At 40.5% G+C, this 18,611-nt stretch overlaps 1 protein-coding gene and 1 long non-coding RNA gene across 3 annotated transcripts; one reads left to right on the top strand and one right to left on the bottom strand.

The window, feature by feature from the left end:
* Nucleotides 1–607: 607 nt before the first annotated feature.
* Nucleotides 608–10,457, bottom strand: nr2f1a (nuclear receptor subfamily 2, group F, member 1a). 2 transcript variants are annotated; one of them, XM_047382494.1, is made up of 3 exons: nt 8,697–10,457; nt 6,790–7,314; nt 608–3,260 (listed from the first exon to the last, which is right to left on the bottom strand). In XM_047382494.1, the coding sequence occupies exons 1-3, from the start codon at nt 9,127–9,129 to the stop codon at nt 2,986–2,988; spliced, it is 1,233 nt and encodes a 410-aa protein (XP_047238450.1). In that variant the 5' UTR covers nt 9,130–10,457; the 3' UTR covers nt 608–2,985. The 2 variants fall into 2 exon arrangements, with proteins under 2 accessions (XP_047238450.1, XP_047238449.1); XM_047382493.1 differs by having other exon boundaries at nt 6,790–7,317; nt 8,697–10,451.
* Nucleotides 10,458–10,582: 125 nt separating this feature from the next.
* Nucleotides 10,583–18,277, top strand: LOC124878164. Its single transcript, XR_007040668.1, has 2 exons — nt 10,583–12,195; nt 17,361–18,277. It is a non-coding gene; the product is annotated as an uncharacterized LOC124878164 (long non-coding RNA).
* The last annotated feature ends 334 nt before the right edge of the window (nt 18,278–18,611 follow it).

Raw genomic sequence — 18,611 nt, 5'->3', positions numbered from 1 at the left:
AGAATGCTCTCAGCGAGAGGATAAAAGATAGTTTCTCTTGAGGGAATTCTGAATACATTATGTGGAAACAAGCAGCTGAAAGCTAGGTTTAATAATCCTGCAAACACACAATTTAAGTCCGGACCTACATAGAAACACAGAAAACCACATCAGAAAAAGGGAGCGTGATGGCCATAGAAAAACATAATTATTTAGACCTCCAGGTTGTCACCTTAGGTTAATAATTCCTCAAACAATAATATTAACAGTAAGATAAAGTTGAAATACTAACAATATTAAAGCATTAGTTAAATGCGATTTTAGCTTAAAGACCATTAAACATTTGTGTTTTCTTTTATTGTCCGTTTTTGTTTTGGTTAAGCTTAGAGCGTTCAGTCTGCAGTATAAGAAGGAGGAAAGACCCAATCAGTGTCTTTCTCCCTAACTTTCACCTGACCTAAAGGTCGGAGAAAGCATGATCACATCCACAGCAAGGAAATCCTGCACAAAACTGCAAAAAAATTAAATATTTTCGCTTTTACGATTACTTTACTGCGGATGTGACACACATTTAGGGTTATACTTTGTCAGATAATCTCACAAATGATGAGAGAGGCCATCAGAGGACTTCCTGGAGCCACATCCTTCCTTTATTAGAGGCAGTTACACCTTAAAAGTTTTTTGAGGAAATAAGCTGTGCAAAAAATACCTATAACTGAAAGTTACACAGACAAACACAGGGCTGATAAATAAACAGGCGAACATATATCACATATCTGCTCTGCTGTCCCTGATCACCGCCAAGCCTGAAGACAAAGATTTGGGCAAAATGACACAGAAGCAGCTCATCTCATGATAACTCAAGAAATGTCAAGCCTAAACCATATTTTCTTCCTCAGAACACCATTTTTTTTTTTTTTTACCATATCTTATCACTCTTTACACTGTGATTGTGGCGCAGGTAAATAACTGGGTTTCCCTTCTGTCATTTGGGGCGTAAATGGAGACAAAGACATCGCAGAGATAGACCACAGCAAGGACAGTGATAGTGAGTAACCCATCTCACACACTGAGGACTTATCGGTGGACTCATTACACTCCGTCACACACACACACACACACACACACACACACACACACACACACACACACACACACACACACACACACACACACAGTCATACATTTGACTTTCTTCCAACACGCTTCTCCTCTCGTTTTTCTCAGCACTCTCTCTCTCTCTCTCTTGTTCTCTCTCTCCCTGCCTCCCTCTCCATTCCCTCACAATGCATCACACTCGGTGTCCCTATCGACTGGCTTACATGCTGTAAAATACATTTTCCAGATTGATCACGCAAATCACAGCAGCTTTGCAGACCCCCGTCCCCCCAACCCTGTTTTGCCAAATACGCCCACGTCGATACAGAGCATGCAATGCGCTATCAGGGCAGACGTTTTTTTTAAATTTTATTTTAAGGGGTGGGGGGCATTGTTGGGTATGCAGAGAAACACCTTAGTTAAGCCACACCACAGGAAGAAGGTTACAGGGGTGGCTCTGGGTTAGAGGCTTTCCTCTGTCTGGGGAACATATTAAATATTAGTGCGCTCACAGGCTGGTATTGCATCCTTCTTCTTTGTATCCGCGCTGTCAGTTATGTCATGGCCCTTTCCAAATAATATATGCCTCTGTTGTGTCATTATTATCCCCCTTTAATCCCGTGTAACAATTTGTTTTCACGGGTAGGTTTTAACAGTGGTTTCAACAACTGTAGTTGCAGCGCACACAAAAACAACACATTTCCTCTGATTTGTAAAAAAAAAAACAAAAAAACATTAGGTCCCCAGGAAAATGCTTGAGAGTGAGACATCGTTGCCTATTTCTTTTTTAATAGTACAGTCACCATCACACAACTTCATCAACCGACCCTTCTGCAAAAAAAAAAAAAAAAAAAAAAAAAAATTAAAATAAAAGCTGCATCATGGAGTAAGCAAAATTGAAGGCAACAACCAATAAAATTCAAGAAACAATGAAAATCTTCAAGACGAAACAAACAAAATGTATTTGAAATGATATATTAAAAGTGCTTTTTGAATTTCATGTCTCATGTTTTTTTTTCTTTTGACTGATGATCGACTCCACACGCACTCGTGGTCCAGGGGAGGGGGTGGAGAGGGGTGGGGAGGGGGTGGGGGGAGGCGCCCCAGACGGAGTAAAAATGTCAGTAAAAACGTCCTGGAGGTCAGTTTGTTTTGCTGCTTCTGCTGCAGGTCCATTGTATCAGTTGGAGGGGGGAGAAGGGGGGTCAAAAATAATAAAAAAATAAAAAAACAAAATAAAAAGTTCAACCATCAGTGTTGATATTGTCACAGCGATTAGACTGTTTCTTATTCGTCTAAATTCATTTCATTTGTCTTGTTTTTTTGTTCTTTTAAATTCTCGCTTCAATTTTTAATTCTTGGAGAACATAGCTTCGACAACATATACCGCACTCATTATAAGAAGCAAAAGGTTATATCAAAAAATTATTAGTATAGAATCACAGAAACCCTGGTTTAGAACCAGAAAAAATACAAAACAGAGAGGTACATAGACACAGGACAATTCTTATAATTGCTTGGAAACATTATTTTCCCGCTAAGTCTTGATTCATTTTTTTTCTTACTGCGCATATGATGTTTTTCATTTTATTTGTATTTTTTTTACAAAAAAAAAAAAAGAAAATAAAGACTAGTATTTTACAAAATGAAGAGTACTGTTCATGAAGATGAGGGTGCGGATTTACACAGGCGCAAAGTCCAGTTCCAATATTTTTCTGTACATAATGTATTCCGTCGCTGTCCCAGAAGACAGAAAAAAGTAATGTCTTCCGCAAAGTTTCTCAGAAAAAAAGGTCCTATATATAGTCTTCTTGAAGGAGGATGAGGTGGGGGGGGGGGGGGTGGGGGGTGCAGAAATTTGGTCCTTTTTCCCCTCCTCCTCCTCTCTGTTTATTTGTCATATAAGGATCATTGGATGGACATGTAAGGCCAGTTGAAGCTGCTCCCGGATAATAGCATATCCCTGATGAGGGTTTCAATAGGAGTTTTACCTACCAAGCGGACGAAGAACAGCTGCTCGATTACCGAGGAGGAGACGGTGCGTAAAGAGGGCAGCCGCAGCAGGAGCTTCCCAAAGCGGCTGGGTTGGTTGGGGTACTGGCTCCTGACGTACTCCTCCAGGGCGCACTGTGACTTCTCTTGTAGGCTCTCGATGTGAGCGGCGTCTGACAGGCCGCAAGCGTCTAAGGAAGCACACACACACACACACACACACACACACACACACACACACACACACACACACACACACACACACACAGTGGTCAGTATATATACAGCTGACTGAACCATAAGAAATGTTATATGGAGAAAAGATCTTAGAATTTAAACTGAAAGCTATGTTGATTATGTCATATCTAGAATAACAGCAACTGATTCAGACTGCAAAGGCCTCTAACATTTTATTAACACAATTATTTGTTAAATAGTACGTAAATCAGAAAGCAATAGTTTACAATGTGATAATTCGCCATAATTGTCGCTTCTTTTTTTTTTTTTTACAAACGCAGGACTTTCCACGCCCAGCTGGAGTCGCGCTGAAGCTCTTTGGTTATCATTAGGTGTTATTGACAATGTGGTATGGACAAACAAGGCTCCCCAAACATGCTGCATCACACAGACTGTCGTACAGGATAAACAAGGGAAACAGTATAGGGGATGCACAGTCCAGTGGAGGGTAATCTGAGAATTTGTAGGTAAAGGTCAGCGTTGTAGGCGTGAATTGACCCAAAAGTGATGGCGCAAAATAAAAATGGTAGGCTACATGGAGGCCCAAAGGCCGCTGCTCTTTATGTCTGAGCTCAGGGGATTTAAGTGTAAACGGCACTGATGAATCTGAAATTACACTGGATGTAATGTGACCTAATTACTCCGCAGTAAGCTGTTAAGTGATTTCGCCGGCTCTTTTCTCCAAAGACCACTCTTGGCCTGTTTTTTTTTTCTTTCCCCGTTGTAGCCTATAGGACAGGCCCGCTGACAACGATCAGATTTATTAGAGGAGGGTGAAGGAAACAGTGACGCACAGAAGCGACGTGAAAATGTCCAAAAATGAACGAATGGCAAGACGCTCTTGGTGGCTTCTGCAGCCACTCTTCTCTTCAGTACAGACAAAAGGGAAACATCCTTTGTTGGTGTCTTACATGTTTTCCCTCTGCTGTAAAAAAAAAAGATGTGTTTTTTTTTTCACTCAAGCCAAGCTTATAAAGCGATGTAACCGCTGGCATACATAGTCCCACAAGAAGACTTCTCAGAAGATGTTTTTGTATTGAGCACTGCTTTTTGTAAGAACTGCACATGAAAGACAGCTTCAGCTTCCAGGCACTCAACACTATAAGCGGCTAAACAGAGGCTTTTAAGCCCAGTCTTAATTTCTCACTATAACTCACTATGACCCAGACACAATAACATCATGAACCCGAGGGCAACCCAGAGATCTCGCTGTGATTTACTGTGACCTCAATCCGGCCACTCAGAGCCCCCATGTATGCAAATCCCTCTGAGTGTCTGTTCAAAAACGGCACCGATCGATACTGTTTAAATTAATTATATTTAACGCAAAACATGCAATGATTTAATATGAATTTTGCAGAGTTCAAAGCACTGCAGATGAATGTACGCATGGGGAGAAGGTTGGTCAAAGTGACCCACCAGCTCTCCACAAGACCTCCCTGTCAATGCACCCCACAAGCCTTCATAGGCTGGGGCATGATGGAGCCTCCGGATCGAAACGACCAGTTCTACAGAACTCAGCAACACAGTGTAAACGCACACGTTGCTGGACAAGGAGTTAATACCGGACAATGATTCAGATCTGTGGAGGAAATGGTTTAGCTGGCCACCCTTTATTTATGCCTAGATCACTAACAACGCTGCTGTGTTATGAAAGGCAAACAAATCCACGCTGATCTTGGCAAAGTGTCACGTGATTTTCTATAGCCGACACCAGTTTTGTAGCCCATCACACTAACTAAATGATCTGTTGGAAAACATGGGAGCACGGTAATGTGTGTGCGTGTGTGTGTGCAACTTCTTTGGGATAATCTGGGATGGATTTCTATTCAATTTTTCTGCACACGGTTATACGTGCAAGAAGGCAAAGCTAAATGTAAACAAAACAAAATTATCCTAAAAAAATCTGTAGCATCACATAGACTGGCAGTTAAATTATAAATAGTCATTAGTGGTTCGAAATTGACTCCAAACTCAACAGTTGGCTATTTGTTAGCCTATACACTCTGATAGTAATACTAAAGAAATAAAACATTTGAAAAAAAAAATAATAATAAAGTAGAATAATTAAGTGTTAGAAGTCATTTAGAGCATGATGACATTTTTAAGTTTCTATTTGTAAGCTTAGTTGGCAAAGAATGTAAAGCTGGGGTCATTCAGCCCCTAATTAAACTAAATATAATATAATATAATATAATATAATATAATATAATATAATATAATATAATATAATATAATATAATATAATATAATATAATATAATATAATATAATATAATATAATATAATATAATATTAAAGTGTATTTGTTAATTCTTAAGAAAATTTGCTTTAAATTATAATTACTAAAAAATCCTGCAAGTGCGTCTGCTTTTACGGGGATATTAAATTTTATTAATTAAAAACACAAATGTAAAACTAAGTATTTATCATGATCGTGTACAATCACAGGTTATGTAACTCTTGCTTCTGTTTCTTTGCAAACGTGACAAAACTTTAAGCAAAACTTTAAGCAAACTTTATCAGTAGTTTTCTGAGTTTAGACGCATAACAGGCCCTCAAAGCACCAGGCGCACACAACTAACTCCAAAATAGCATCAAAATTACGCAGCTGAGAGTAAATAGGGACCTTTAGGGACCCCATACCCCAGTCAGGCATCAATTAAGCTATCAACAATGTAGGTTACTTTTGAAAAGTGCCGCTGATTACTTTTCAAAGCTGCGCGACGCAGAAACTATCCTCAGTAAGTAAGAAAATTAATGGGTCAGCTAAGATTAATCTACTAATAACTTGTGTTATTAAGTGCAGCTCCGTGTGCACTCATATGCGAGTCAACTTCCATCAACCTTCTCCTTCCTTTTTGCTTTTCTGATCCAAGTCTGTAAGGGATTATTTCCTGCACCCGAAGACATGTGTTTGCGCACGAAAAAAACACGGATAAAAGCGCGCAGCTACGCTCATAAACGCATCAGCTGTCATAAATCACCCACCGACAGAGACTATTTCATCTTTACGCTCAATTATTTGACACCTGTTCCAAAATGTGTGTATGAACCCCGGCAGCCTCGGCTTCGGTTCAGACATGTTTGGAGGGTGGGGTGGGGATGGGGGGATTGTTTAAACCCCGCCAAAAATTATAGATGAATTATCATGCGATTGCACATAATCTCAGATTAAAAGGGGGTGTTAATTTAAAAACTTGATACACTTACTCAGTCTGGGTTTGTTTACAAGTCTTATGCTGCGGCTACAGCTGACATGGGAATGCATGTCAGTGGATATCAAGCAAGCTGTTGACAAAATGGCTCTTTCATCGGCCGCACAAACATCTCTAGCACCAAACTACTGCCTGACAGCCATGTTCCTGATGCAACTTAGCCTCTGCATGCTTGTGACTACCAGAACCAGGCCTCGTTTCATTATAAACACGTCCATCTGTGTTTACGTGTGTGCGTGTGTGAGACAATGCTGTGGACAACCCACCTGATGTGAAAAGCACGATGGCCTTGAGGCAGCTGTACTCTGCCGAGTCTACGTGCAGGGTCTTGAGCTTCTCCACTTGCTCCTGGAAGATCCGGATGTGGTCCATGAAAGCCACGACGCGGTCCGCGGACATCGGCGAGGCGTGCAGGCCCGCCGCGGCGAGCAGAGGGGCCACATGCAGAGGCATAGAGCACTGGGCCGCATTAAGCACAAACAACTCGCTCCACGTCAGCCTGAGAAGGGACACCTGGTCGGTGATCTGCAGGTCGGGGAAGAAGGGGATGTTCCTCGCCCACTCCACGGCGCTGAAGAGCAAGCGAGCCGCCAACTCACAGATGTTCTCGATGCCCATGATGTTGTTGGGCTGCATGCACTGGCTCCCGTACCGGGAGGTCGGGTAAGGCTCAGCCCGCAGCAGTAAAGAGATGTATCCTGACAGGTAGCAGTGGCCGTTCAGGGGGTCCCCGTTCGTCAGCGCGTACTGGCCTGGGTTGGGCTGGGTTGGAGGCATTCTTCCTCGCTGAACCGCTGACAAAAAGAAAGAGAAAAAGAGGAAATGTGCATCCAGGACTGATAAACATTGTCCACGAGTAGTGCTTATTTTCATTAAAATAGCATGCAATAAAAATTACAAAACAACACGCTTTTAAAAACAGATTTTAACGCAAGATATCCCGTCAACGACACAGATATCTCATGGAAACAGATGTGCTCTATCACTCAATCTTCACCCCGAATTCGTAATTTAAGGATACAGACTGTACAGCTGGCTTCTGTGCTTGTGAAAATACATTTACTCATACACACAAAACATCCATGTTTTTACTTGAAAACAACATGGCCATAATGAATATTTTAAGGATTAATAGTCAACGTTATATTTATTTATAAGTGTTGAATATAGCTTGTTTATATAATTGCTAATTGTGGCCAAGCAGGTTCAAAATATCATGGACAATTGTTATTAAATTCAACCATAATTTCACGTTTTGTTTGAGTCAAAAGGTCAGCTGGGATTAAGGAGGGAATTTAGCTCGTGTGTATTGTTTCATATAAATTATTAATACACTGGGAATCTGGTGTGCACGTCAAATAACATGGAACTTAAACGTAGGGGGTGTCCTCGTCAATTTGGAAAAAACCAAACACTTGACACAGAGAGGAAGGTTACATGGCCTCTAATGCAAACCAAGCAAAAACAATGAGGCATGAACAAGTTGAACGACGTGATTCAGTGTGTCTGAGCTGTCTAGTCAGCACAGTAACGTGGCTTTGTTGTGTGGTCACTTTTACATTCACACACGTTCCACTTATAAATCCTGTTGTGCAATTACAAATTAGTAAGATTACTTAAAGGACTGTTAGGAATGGGACTATGAGCCTCACACACACTCCAAACACACACACATACACACACACACACACACACACACACACACACACGCACACACACACACACACACACACGCACACAGAGACAGACATGAATGCTCGCAATTACACTCACACACTCACTATTCTACGCTGAACCTCCACGTAAAATGGATTTGCAGGAAAACGGTGCAGTTTAGACTGAAAGAAAATCCTAAATAAATAAAACGGGAGGTTAAGAAGAGCCGCCGCTTTGTTCGGGCGAATTGCATTCACAAGCATGTAACTGCTGTGGCTGCACTGGCCTTTTACCCCCTCACGCAAAAGACTAAAACACAAGCCCGTTATGCGAACATCCTGCAAAAAACAAATTATAAAATAAATAAATAAATAAAATAAAACATGGAGTTTGCAGTAGTAGCTAGCTATTTGCCCAGCCATAAAGCCTGTGACCTTAATGCAACATTGCAGCCCTTGCACTACTGCTGCTATACTATGATGCGTAATCATGAGTGGGGCTTTAAATATATATTCACCTTCCCGCCGCATCCCCACTTTTAAGCACTTCTTCAGCCGGCAGTATTGGCACTGGTTTCGGTGGTGCTGGTCAATTGGACAGTTCCTATTGGCACGACATGAGTACGTTAAGTTCCTGCGTACACTCCTCTTGAAGAAACTTTTGCATCCCTCGCAGGTGAACTGGCCATAGTGTTTGCCGCTCGATTTGTCCCCGCAAACCACACATTCAATATGCTGCTGGCTCTGTCCGGAATTCTGGCTCCCCTTGTCCCCGGCGGTACCCGGCGTGGACGGGGGTCCGGGCTGACTGGGGGTCTGCGGAGTGTGCGGCGCCGCCGAAGCCGCCTGCTGCTGCTCCCTCGCCGGCTGCGCTGCTGGGTTGGGGCCGCTCGGAGGTCCTCCGGCCACGTCTTCCTGCGGATCTCGCCATACGCTAACTACCATTGCCATATCTCGGCCCCGGAAAGTGCTGTAAAGCGAAATGATCGCCGATGTTTATGGAGCGTAGAGGAGGAAGAAAAAAAAAAATCTCAAAAGACGGGACAGTGCAAAGTCAAATCGGAGCACGCAATCTCATATGGGAGGTAAGAAGGGGAGCAAACACGATCAATACATTCAAAAATCAGGAGGCACCCGATCAGGATATGCAAGTATCGGGAGGCCAGTTCCAAGGTAAATTGCAGTCAGCCATTCAGGAATCCCTAATCTTGTAGGAAAACCCGAGTCCAAACGTAAAAAAATTGCAGGCAGATGAAAAATAGCCACAAAAGGAAGGCAGGAGCGAGTAAAAAAAACAAAACCTTTTCGCTGGAAAGACGCGATCCAAAGTGCTGCGGAGATAAATTCCTTTCTCCTTTCTTCCCCTTGCTCCTTTACACTCCCGTCTTCGTCGTATAGGAGGAGGAGGAGGAGGAAAAAACTGAAGAGCTGGGCTTTTTACATCTATATTCTTAAATAAACCTCATCATCTCGCCCAGCTGCGAAGGAGAACCGCGTCGCCGAATGAAGTACCCATGTATAGTTTCACCTTTCTCCAGCGGGGAGGAACGAAGATACGAAGAGAAAAAAGATTGAGGAAAAAAAGGAAAAGAGGAAAAAACACCAACTAGTACTAATAGGATATGCAAGAAGAAGAAGAACGAGAGACCCCCAAAAAATGAATGCGCTTAAACGAGAGGACCAGCAGAGCAATGTTTCCGAAACGGGGGATCTGCGCGAATGTCTGTATATAGTGAACTTTGACACTACTATTGAAACTGACACGTTTCTATGGAGATCGCTGCGCCTTATATGGTGCTCATGTCAAGGAGCCAAGAGAGGGGCTGCTGGAGACTGATAATCAAAGAGGACTGACTGGCCAGAGCCCTGCATAGAGGAGGAGGAGAGGAGGAGAAGAGGGGGGATAGAGGGAGAGAGAGAAAATGGGAGGCTAAGGTTATAGCCAAGCCCTCTCTGTCTTTCTATTGGTTAGAGTCCCCCCTCCGTTAGGGCGCTGCAAAAAATGTCCATCTAGATAAGTCATTCGCTCTCCTCTTGGATCGCGAAATTGTTATATTTTCTTGGTATATATTGGAGAAACAACAGCTCTCATTGCAGAATTCCACTCTGTTCCACTCTCGCTACAAGTGGTTAATCTAATTTTGCGAGGAGAATATCTTAAATTAGAGACATTCCCTTAGAAATTGGCAGGAGAGGGAAATTTACAACTGCGGATCGAAAAGCAGTCAAAGATGCAAGATCCAATCCGCCGACTCGGTTTATATCTATATCTAGGATTTTCCAGCCCCAGTGCTGAACCGGCTGCCTGACTGAGGGGGGACATTTTTTGCAGTGTTGGCATCTACGACTGGGGGCTTTGGGAGGAGAAGGGGGGGGGGGGGGGGGGGGTCTCTGACAGGCACAATTTACATTGAGCTCGCCCCGCGCTGCTATTTACTTTGAAACCTGATTAGTATGGGCCGTCTATTGTCACCAAAAAGAGGAAGAAACCCTGGATAGAATAGCGGAAAAAAAAAGCGGGTTAAAGGCAAGAGAGGGAGAGATGGAGAACGAGAGAGAGAGAGAGAGAGAGAGAGAGAGAGAGAGAGAGGAGGTGGGGGACAAAGCTTTTAAGCACGACAAATAAAACCAAAAGCTGTACGCAGCGACCAAAAGGGGGGATTCTGACTCAGATTTCCCCCCCTTAAAGTTTCAAAATGCCTTGTCTCGGACTGTTATCTTTATTATAAAACTAACTGGGGTCTCTGCTGCTTTGGAACGGATTAATATTTTCACACGCTGTTTTTTTTTTTTTTGTCCTTGGCATGCGCATTGCGGTACAGCATCATCTGTAATCGCCACCAGTTTTGCTCATTAAAACTTATAATTTAGTTTAAGAGCAGTTTAGGAAAATATCACTGTGCAGAACGATGTGCAAATACCGCGTTATACTGGATACATTTGCAGATGCGGGCAATTTCTTAAAATTGGAAGCGACGTTTAACCATCACCAACACCACACAGTCACACAAACACTTAAATAGGAGTGGCTTTATGTGCTAATAATGACATTAATTCAAAATCGAGTGAAGTTACGGGGAATTTGCACGGGGATTCCAGCTTTTATGCATCAGTGTTTCTGCAGGCTTTCAGACTCAAAAATGTCTGGATCGCGCTGCCATCTAGCGTACGTTGTGCAATTACATCCCCATAATGTCGAGGTACAAGCCATAAAACTTGCATTTTTAAGCGCTTAAATGAAGATTTTTAAAAATATATATAAAATTGATTTAAATGTGCGTAAAATTATTTTGCTTACTTTTCTAGTTCGTAAAAAGTAAAACATGCTTGGTAAATATATTTGTTGAAATGAGTAAATAATTAGGAAAAGATAAACAGGTATTGATTAAATTACTATAATTCGAGTGCAACGGTGCTTTGTAATTACAATGACGCGCCCTTTATATAAAACAAAGAAAAAAGTACACATTCCATCCAAAAGCATGGGAAAATTATATCCAATACTTAAAGGCAAAAAGGTACTTTAATGCGACAAAGTATGTATAAACTTCTCTGGACCCCAACAGAGACATAAGAAGATATAACATAGCGTTAATATATGCAAGTGCCCCTGTTTGAAAGCGCATATAGGAGGGATGGCTTGTTTTTTAAGTATTCAACAAGAGAACTCTCTCTCCCCGTCCCTGTCTCGGACACACACCATGGAAACTCTCCGGCCATGTCTCCAGTTCTCTGAAAAGGTGAAACCAATAAGATTAAATAGGACAATGCTTTTTACCCCCTTTTTCCCCCTTTGGTGTATCATTAAGATTTAACTCCGCACATTTGGTAAAAGAAAGGGGGTCCGCATGAGGGAAGAAGAGGAGAGAGAAGAGTGAGAGGGGGAAGCGAATAGGAAGCGGGGTATTGGAGAGGCTCTGCAAAAAACCTGCATGTGGAGAAAGTGGACAGACGGAATGTTGGAAAAAGAACAAGAAGAAGCATCGGCGCAGGAGCAGCAACTTTGCAGCCACGAAGGTGAGTAGCACTTTTTTTTGTGGTTTATTTCTCGCTTCTCTCAAACTCTAGCTGCACATACGTGGATCTGAATGCATGGCTAAATTCTCCGAGACGTGCCACTTCACTATCAGCGCATGCAAAGAGTCGCAACTTTTCAACTTGATGCAAAGCAGAATGTTTGTTGTCTCCACGCACATCGCCGCTGTTCGCTCACATCCTTTCACGTCTTTCTCCCTGCAGATCAGATAGTATAGACAAGCTATTAAAACTCGGTTGCATTCCGCAGCGGTACACGGGAGACCTCTTTTCGCTCCCGTCCCGTTCACCTATACGAGCCTATTTGATGCTTGAACACGTAATGAAAAGATCGATAGCCGTCCGTTTGTCTCAGCGATAGTGTCACCGAATTAAAAGGCTGATCAGACGGTGCTCATCCTTTAGTGCCAGTTCAGCCATAAATAGCGAACCCCAACATGCGGAGTGCGGAATTAAAACATGCGCGTTAAATCTCCAGCCGTGCAGAGATACTAATGATCAAAGCAGCATTATTGATGTAAATGTAACCCAGGTTAACTTTATTCCAGGACGTAATCTATTAACATTCCACTTAATCCCCCCGCACGGGGAGAGTTCGTCCTAATTTATTACTTTGAATGTTAAAATATCTTTTTCCTGTCTGTTTTTTTTAATTCCAACCTAATAATAATACAAATAAAAGCAACTAATCCAGTGAAAAATGAGTAAAATAATAAATTAATCCTATTATTAAGCATGTCATCCCGGTGATTGATGCAATAGCCCATAGTGATGAGCTGAAATTTTACTTGGAAGCAAATCTTTTTGTTTTCCTTTACATATAATTAAATGCACCAGAATAGCACATCATGCATGACTGCTTACGTATAATAGTTTTGTAAAATGAGCTTAATTAAACATTTATTCGGGCAGCACAGTGGAATTTTGCTAAACATGGAATCAATATGTTTTAAAGCTTCCACCAAATACCAAAATCACCGAGCAAAGCAGCACAAACAGTTGGGAAAACACTGAGGTCACAAGTGCAAGACTACTACAACTCCCCCCCCCCCCCCTTTCTTCCACCTTCACCAAAATAACACAACATATGACAGCAAGAACACGAGAGTCTCAAGCTGATGCAAAAGAATGCAAACGGATGCAGAGATGAATAAATGGTTTAGGGTGGATTTATTATTGATCGTGTGTAATCACATCAGGGTTCTAACCAAAGCTACAGTCAATAAGACATTGTGTGGGCTAATAGGATGCTTTTCCTCATCCGGGGGCACCTCGGATGCAAACGTCCCCTGCACCTTTAACACCTGCAAGATAAAAAACAAAACAAAAAAACAACTCAAAACTGATACACACCTTTATTTGTACAATTTGATTCTGATTGTTTGATTGAATTGAGCCCAAGATGCGGCCTCCTTTATGACTTCATATTGCGTTTCTGCATAGTGTGGAAAAAGTTTCCGGGACAGGTTATTTTAGTAATGGGAACATAGAGAGAAAACGCCCCTGACTATTTGCAATGATAAGACTTTCCTTTGCCATTTATTTTCATTTAATGACTCAATAGATCATTCCCGAGCTCAAAGATTACCAACATAAAAAAATACAGAATACGTGATTACAATTAGAATTCCAATAATAATACTAAAAATAGACTGGGTTACTGTGGCATAGGTCTCGTATTGACAATAAATTTAGATTTAACATTTAGAAAAATTACTATTTCCATTTGGGCTTACTAGCAGAATCATGTGTGGTGTTTCAGGGTGAAACTTTACTTTTGGAATTAAGTCGAACTAGATCACCTATTAAATAACATTATTGATAACATTCAAATGTGTAATCTGAGCTAGAATTGTGGAACGCCATTCTTCACTGTGTTCTTGCAAGCACGCTGCAATCATGTACCTGCAAATTAAAAACATTAAGATTATTGTAAACACACAACAAACAAATGTGTACATTTACAATATAGAAACCAAAATCTAAAGCAAAAAAGGAAATTTTTGTGTCACAAATTGAGGCTTTGTAGTATGGATAGATTGTGTGCAGGTGGAGGATTGAGAGGTGAAAAGTGGGCTTGTTGTTTTTCGAAATCTGACCGACAAGTTATTCTGAGGGGGCTCAGATTGGTCGGAAAGAAGAAGATTAGGTCGCCCTGCGTTTTCTTTTCCTACAAATTGATCAGGCACTTTCAGCAGAGTAAATCTGATGGCTCTTAACTGAAAGAGAAGTAGTGTAAATAGTCCTCAGTCTATGCTGAATATTTAAAATCCAATATGAACAAATGAAATAGTTTCCCTCTAATCATTTCTGGGAGCTATGTGGGCAGTTTGTGCAAAAACAAAAACATGTTTTTTTTACTTCAGTTTAAAGCTTTAAGAAGTAAATAACTGCATGAAAAACTGGGTATTTGTGTTGTTTCATTATAATTATGTAACTGATATAAGTTCATGATACAAAAAGATAAAGGTTCAACTGTAAAATTATCGCACACTTCAGCTATTTCTGAAGTATTTATTTCCAACGCTATAATTGAAGACAATAACTATAACGAGTCTCCCAATTACTCTTGAGGCTTGAACCAAGTCAGAGCCACTGTCAGTTTATGCGGAGTGCTCTGGCTTTATTACTCACTAACCATCATTTCTTTTAGAGCCCTACGTGCTAATTACTTTGGATGGTCCCAGAGACGGAGATTATAAATCCATTAGAGCTGAAACCCTCGTGGTTCCACAAGTGCAAACACTGTAATTTGGTAGTACACCCCAAAAACCAAACTTAAGTAGGCAGAGGCTGAGGAGAGAGAGACAGAAAGGGAGAGAGAGAAGGAAAGAGAGCGAACGAGGAGGGGAAAAGTGATTTTTAGCAGCGTGTGTGCTTCTCTGTAACAGCTGAAGCGAGGCAAACAGAATAGTGAGAGAAGAAAGTGGTTTATCACACCGACTGCAGGAAGCGAGCTTTAAAGTTTCTCAACTTTCAGGCATCATCGATCGTTAATCTACAATGATCAAACCAGTGTTTTAAATATTTTTTACGCAAAGTCTAAAACTGTTTTCATCATGTCATTCCTCCTGTTCATGGGAAATATCGGCAAAAAACCCAAACAAACAAAAAAAACAAAAACAAAAAAAAAAAAAAAAACAGGAGGCTGCATGCGCGCAGGCATCTTACCCTTAAAGTGATTTATTTCAGGGAAACCGCGGGGCAAAGGTGGAATTCTTGAGAAATTCAACAAGGATAAGGAAGCTTTAGGAATTCTGCACGCAGATTACCTTTCATCCCGTCCTCACATTATCCGACAACACAGCGAAGAAATATAGTTCAGGGACAGAAGGGAGATTTACCCCCCTCCGACACAAACCGACACAAAGCGCAACAGCCCCTTTTATATTCGAAAAGGTCGCGATTATTTAAAAAAAAGAAGAGATGGAGCAGGAAGAGATGTTGTATATATATATATATATATATATATATATATATATATATATATATATATATGTGTGTGTGTGTGTGTGTTTGAGGGATTGGGGGTCATGATTAATGTAGTGGAGTTGTGTATCCCTGCCACTGTCAAAATGTTATTGTTAGGGGGCATTAATGCTTATTGTGAGAGAAAATGAACGGCTATTATAGCCAATTAGTTAATATCCGACCTTAAAAGAATGACTGAATAAATGAGAGTTTGCCAAATTTTATTTGAACTTTCTGCTTGTTGTAACTAAATGAGTGGCGTTACATTAACACTGCACTGATTTCCCCTCATTTATTCCCAAAAGCAACACACAGCAGGGGCTTAATTAGAAAGGTAGTGTAGCTGAACCGTCAACATACTGCAGCTTGGAGTGATTGAGCACTTCAATGCTGTATACCGAGCCGGCCTGAGATGTAAGTAAAACCTGCGGCTGCTTGGGGCCTTTTGATTGCATTGAGGGCCCAAGCGAACTTTATAGAAGATTGATTGACAAATGGCCACATACTAAAAGAAACTTGCACAGTTATGCACAATGCTATGTTAACGTTATGTTAACTGAGTAATAATTAAAAAAAATTGAATATGTTGACCCAGCTTAAAATATATTACAAGACCATACAATATCTTGAATTCACTATCATTTAATCGGGACATTTTCACCTTGTTTTATCTTAGTTCCGAAAAGCTTTGTAGAATTTCTATAGAAAATGAAATATTTCAAATAAAAATATTTCTATTTTTATACTGTACGATTGAAAATAATCATCAAACTTGGGGAACATTAAAGGAAGTCAAGTGGCTTATGTATTCAATCAGAGTTGGGCCCCCCAATGATATTCTGCTGAGGGCGTCATACACCCTTGAGCCGGCTCTGGCAATGTATAACAATTCAGATGTACAGTGATTCTCCCTATATAACTTCCAATAAGCACTTTGAATGGAAAAGGTTTTCATGCCTGAAAAAAGTGGAAAATAAAAAAAAAGCAAAAATTAAATAACTAATGCAGCAGTGCATTTTTTATTTTAACTTGATGAAACCCCTCTTTCTAATTCATCCACCCTCAACCCTTCCACACACACACACACAGGCACAGTTTGCATGAGATTTTGTGTGTGTGTGTTGGGGCACATGTGTGTGTAAGACGTCAGTGAAGTGAAGATGGCCTGCGTTTAGTGTCCAGACGTGGCAGATTGTGACCTTATCAATGTGAAACTCTTAAGATAAATTATTCATTGCACCTGTTTGATGTCTCTGGCCAACGAATGACAAAGATGTACCATTTAAGATGCATCTCAAAGGCATGACTAACAGCCACCATGCAATACCTGTCTTTTTCTGCAGCAAGATGGAGCTCGCTTTTAAAAAAACAAAAAATGACAATTAGAACAGTGTTTCTAAAGCAGATTTTTATGACTCAGAGACTCTGAACTGTAACTCAGCTGCAGTAATTTCATCATTCATTGTTCAAGCTGCAGCTGCTGTCAGCAGTGGCCCTAACATGATATGACTCACCGGTGTCCTGTGTTCATGTGGGTCATTGCAGCAGGCCACCCACATTGTCACTGCCTGCTTAATCTTCCTTTTAATTTGCAATATGAAGCAGAGAGTTTTTGTGAGTGATTTGATGGTGCTAACCTTGCTCTTTGAAACCTGACTTTGTTTGTCATCTTGCAGGCTCACAGCGTTTGGGCCACAGGAGGAGTCCGAACACACGGTGGGACATGCTGAAGGAGGACTGAGATACTGGACTTGGATTTCTCTTATGCTGTTTGATTTTAGGAAGTGGATGTCACTGTTTGTTAGGAAAGAGGGTTATATACTAATGAAATTTAAGATGAAAGTTAAGTTCATCCTTATTTTTGATTTCAAGATGTGCCCTTTTTGAATACCATTTCCAATTTCATATCGTGTTCATTGTGTTAAGATGTGGAAAAGAATGTAGTTTGCTATTCTGGGAACCTAATCAGCTACTTTCATTGCAGGATGTCAAAATGAAAATGAAATTATATTGATGGCTTGTGAAGACATAGATGTATCATAGAATCAGTGACTAAATGATAGTTTGCCTAATTAGGGTTAAACTTTTTTACTTTTTTTTCTTTTGGTTGTAAACACATAAGTAGCATGATGTTAAAATAGCAATAATTTCCTTAATTTATTCTATAAAATGCACCAAACAGCCTATTTCTGACCAACACTGAATTTCAATGTTATTTGAGGTCTTATCTGCCAATTCCAATTTTTTTCCTATTCCAATTGTTCTTGTAAGCACTATACCAGACAATAGAGGAATACATGTTCCCTGATAGAAACAGTAGTTTTGAATTCAATAGAAAGCAAAGGTTTACAAAATAATCACCCTTTAGGCATTAAAGCCTATGTAATCTACCTTTCTGTGTTTCTATTACACTCAAAAAAGTTTGTCATGGTGCAGACTGTAGGTTGATGCTGTGAGTTTCTACTTATGATGAATTTAATGAGCAGGAAAGAATGAGATTTTTTGTTATTTGAATGCTTTTTGGTCATAGAAAGTGTTCAGTAGAATACTTTTATAATAGATTGGATAACATAAAAGTTAAAATTTATCCTCATTTTTGAGTTGAAGATTTGCCTTCTTTCAATTCCATTATAATTTTTACTTTAAATGTCTTTTCATTATCTAAAATACTGGATTTAATTCAAGTTTCATAACTGAGAAATGAGTCAAGATGTTTTACAGCACAAAGTAAGAGCCTTTGTTTTATCTTCATATCAAGAGGTCAGCATCAAGAAAAACAGGATGGAGTTATCGATGATTTGTACAGACAAACATCAGAAATTCTAGAAGTATGTGAGAAAGCAAATGCCCACACGTGTTTACTTGCATCTTCTGTGTGTGTGTGTGTGTGTGTGCAATAGCCGAGTCTGTTTTCCCTCAGATGTTCC

The sequence above is a fragment of the Girardinichthys multiradiatus genome, chromosome 12, assembly GCF_021462225.1.
Source record: "Girardinichthys multiradiatus isolate DD_20200921_A chromosome 12, DD_fGirMul_XY1, whole genome shotgun sequence".
NCBI lineage: Eukaryota > Metazoa > Chordata > Actinopteri > Cyprinodontiformes > Goodeidae > Girardinichthys > Girardinichthys multiradiatus.
Note: the sequence above shows the minus strand (reverse complement) of the source record. Positions and strands in the feature narration are given on the sequence as shown.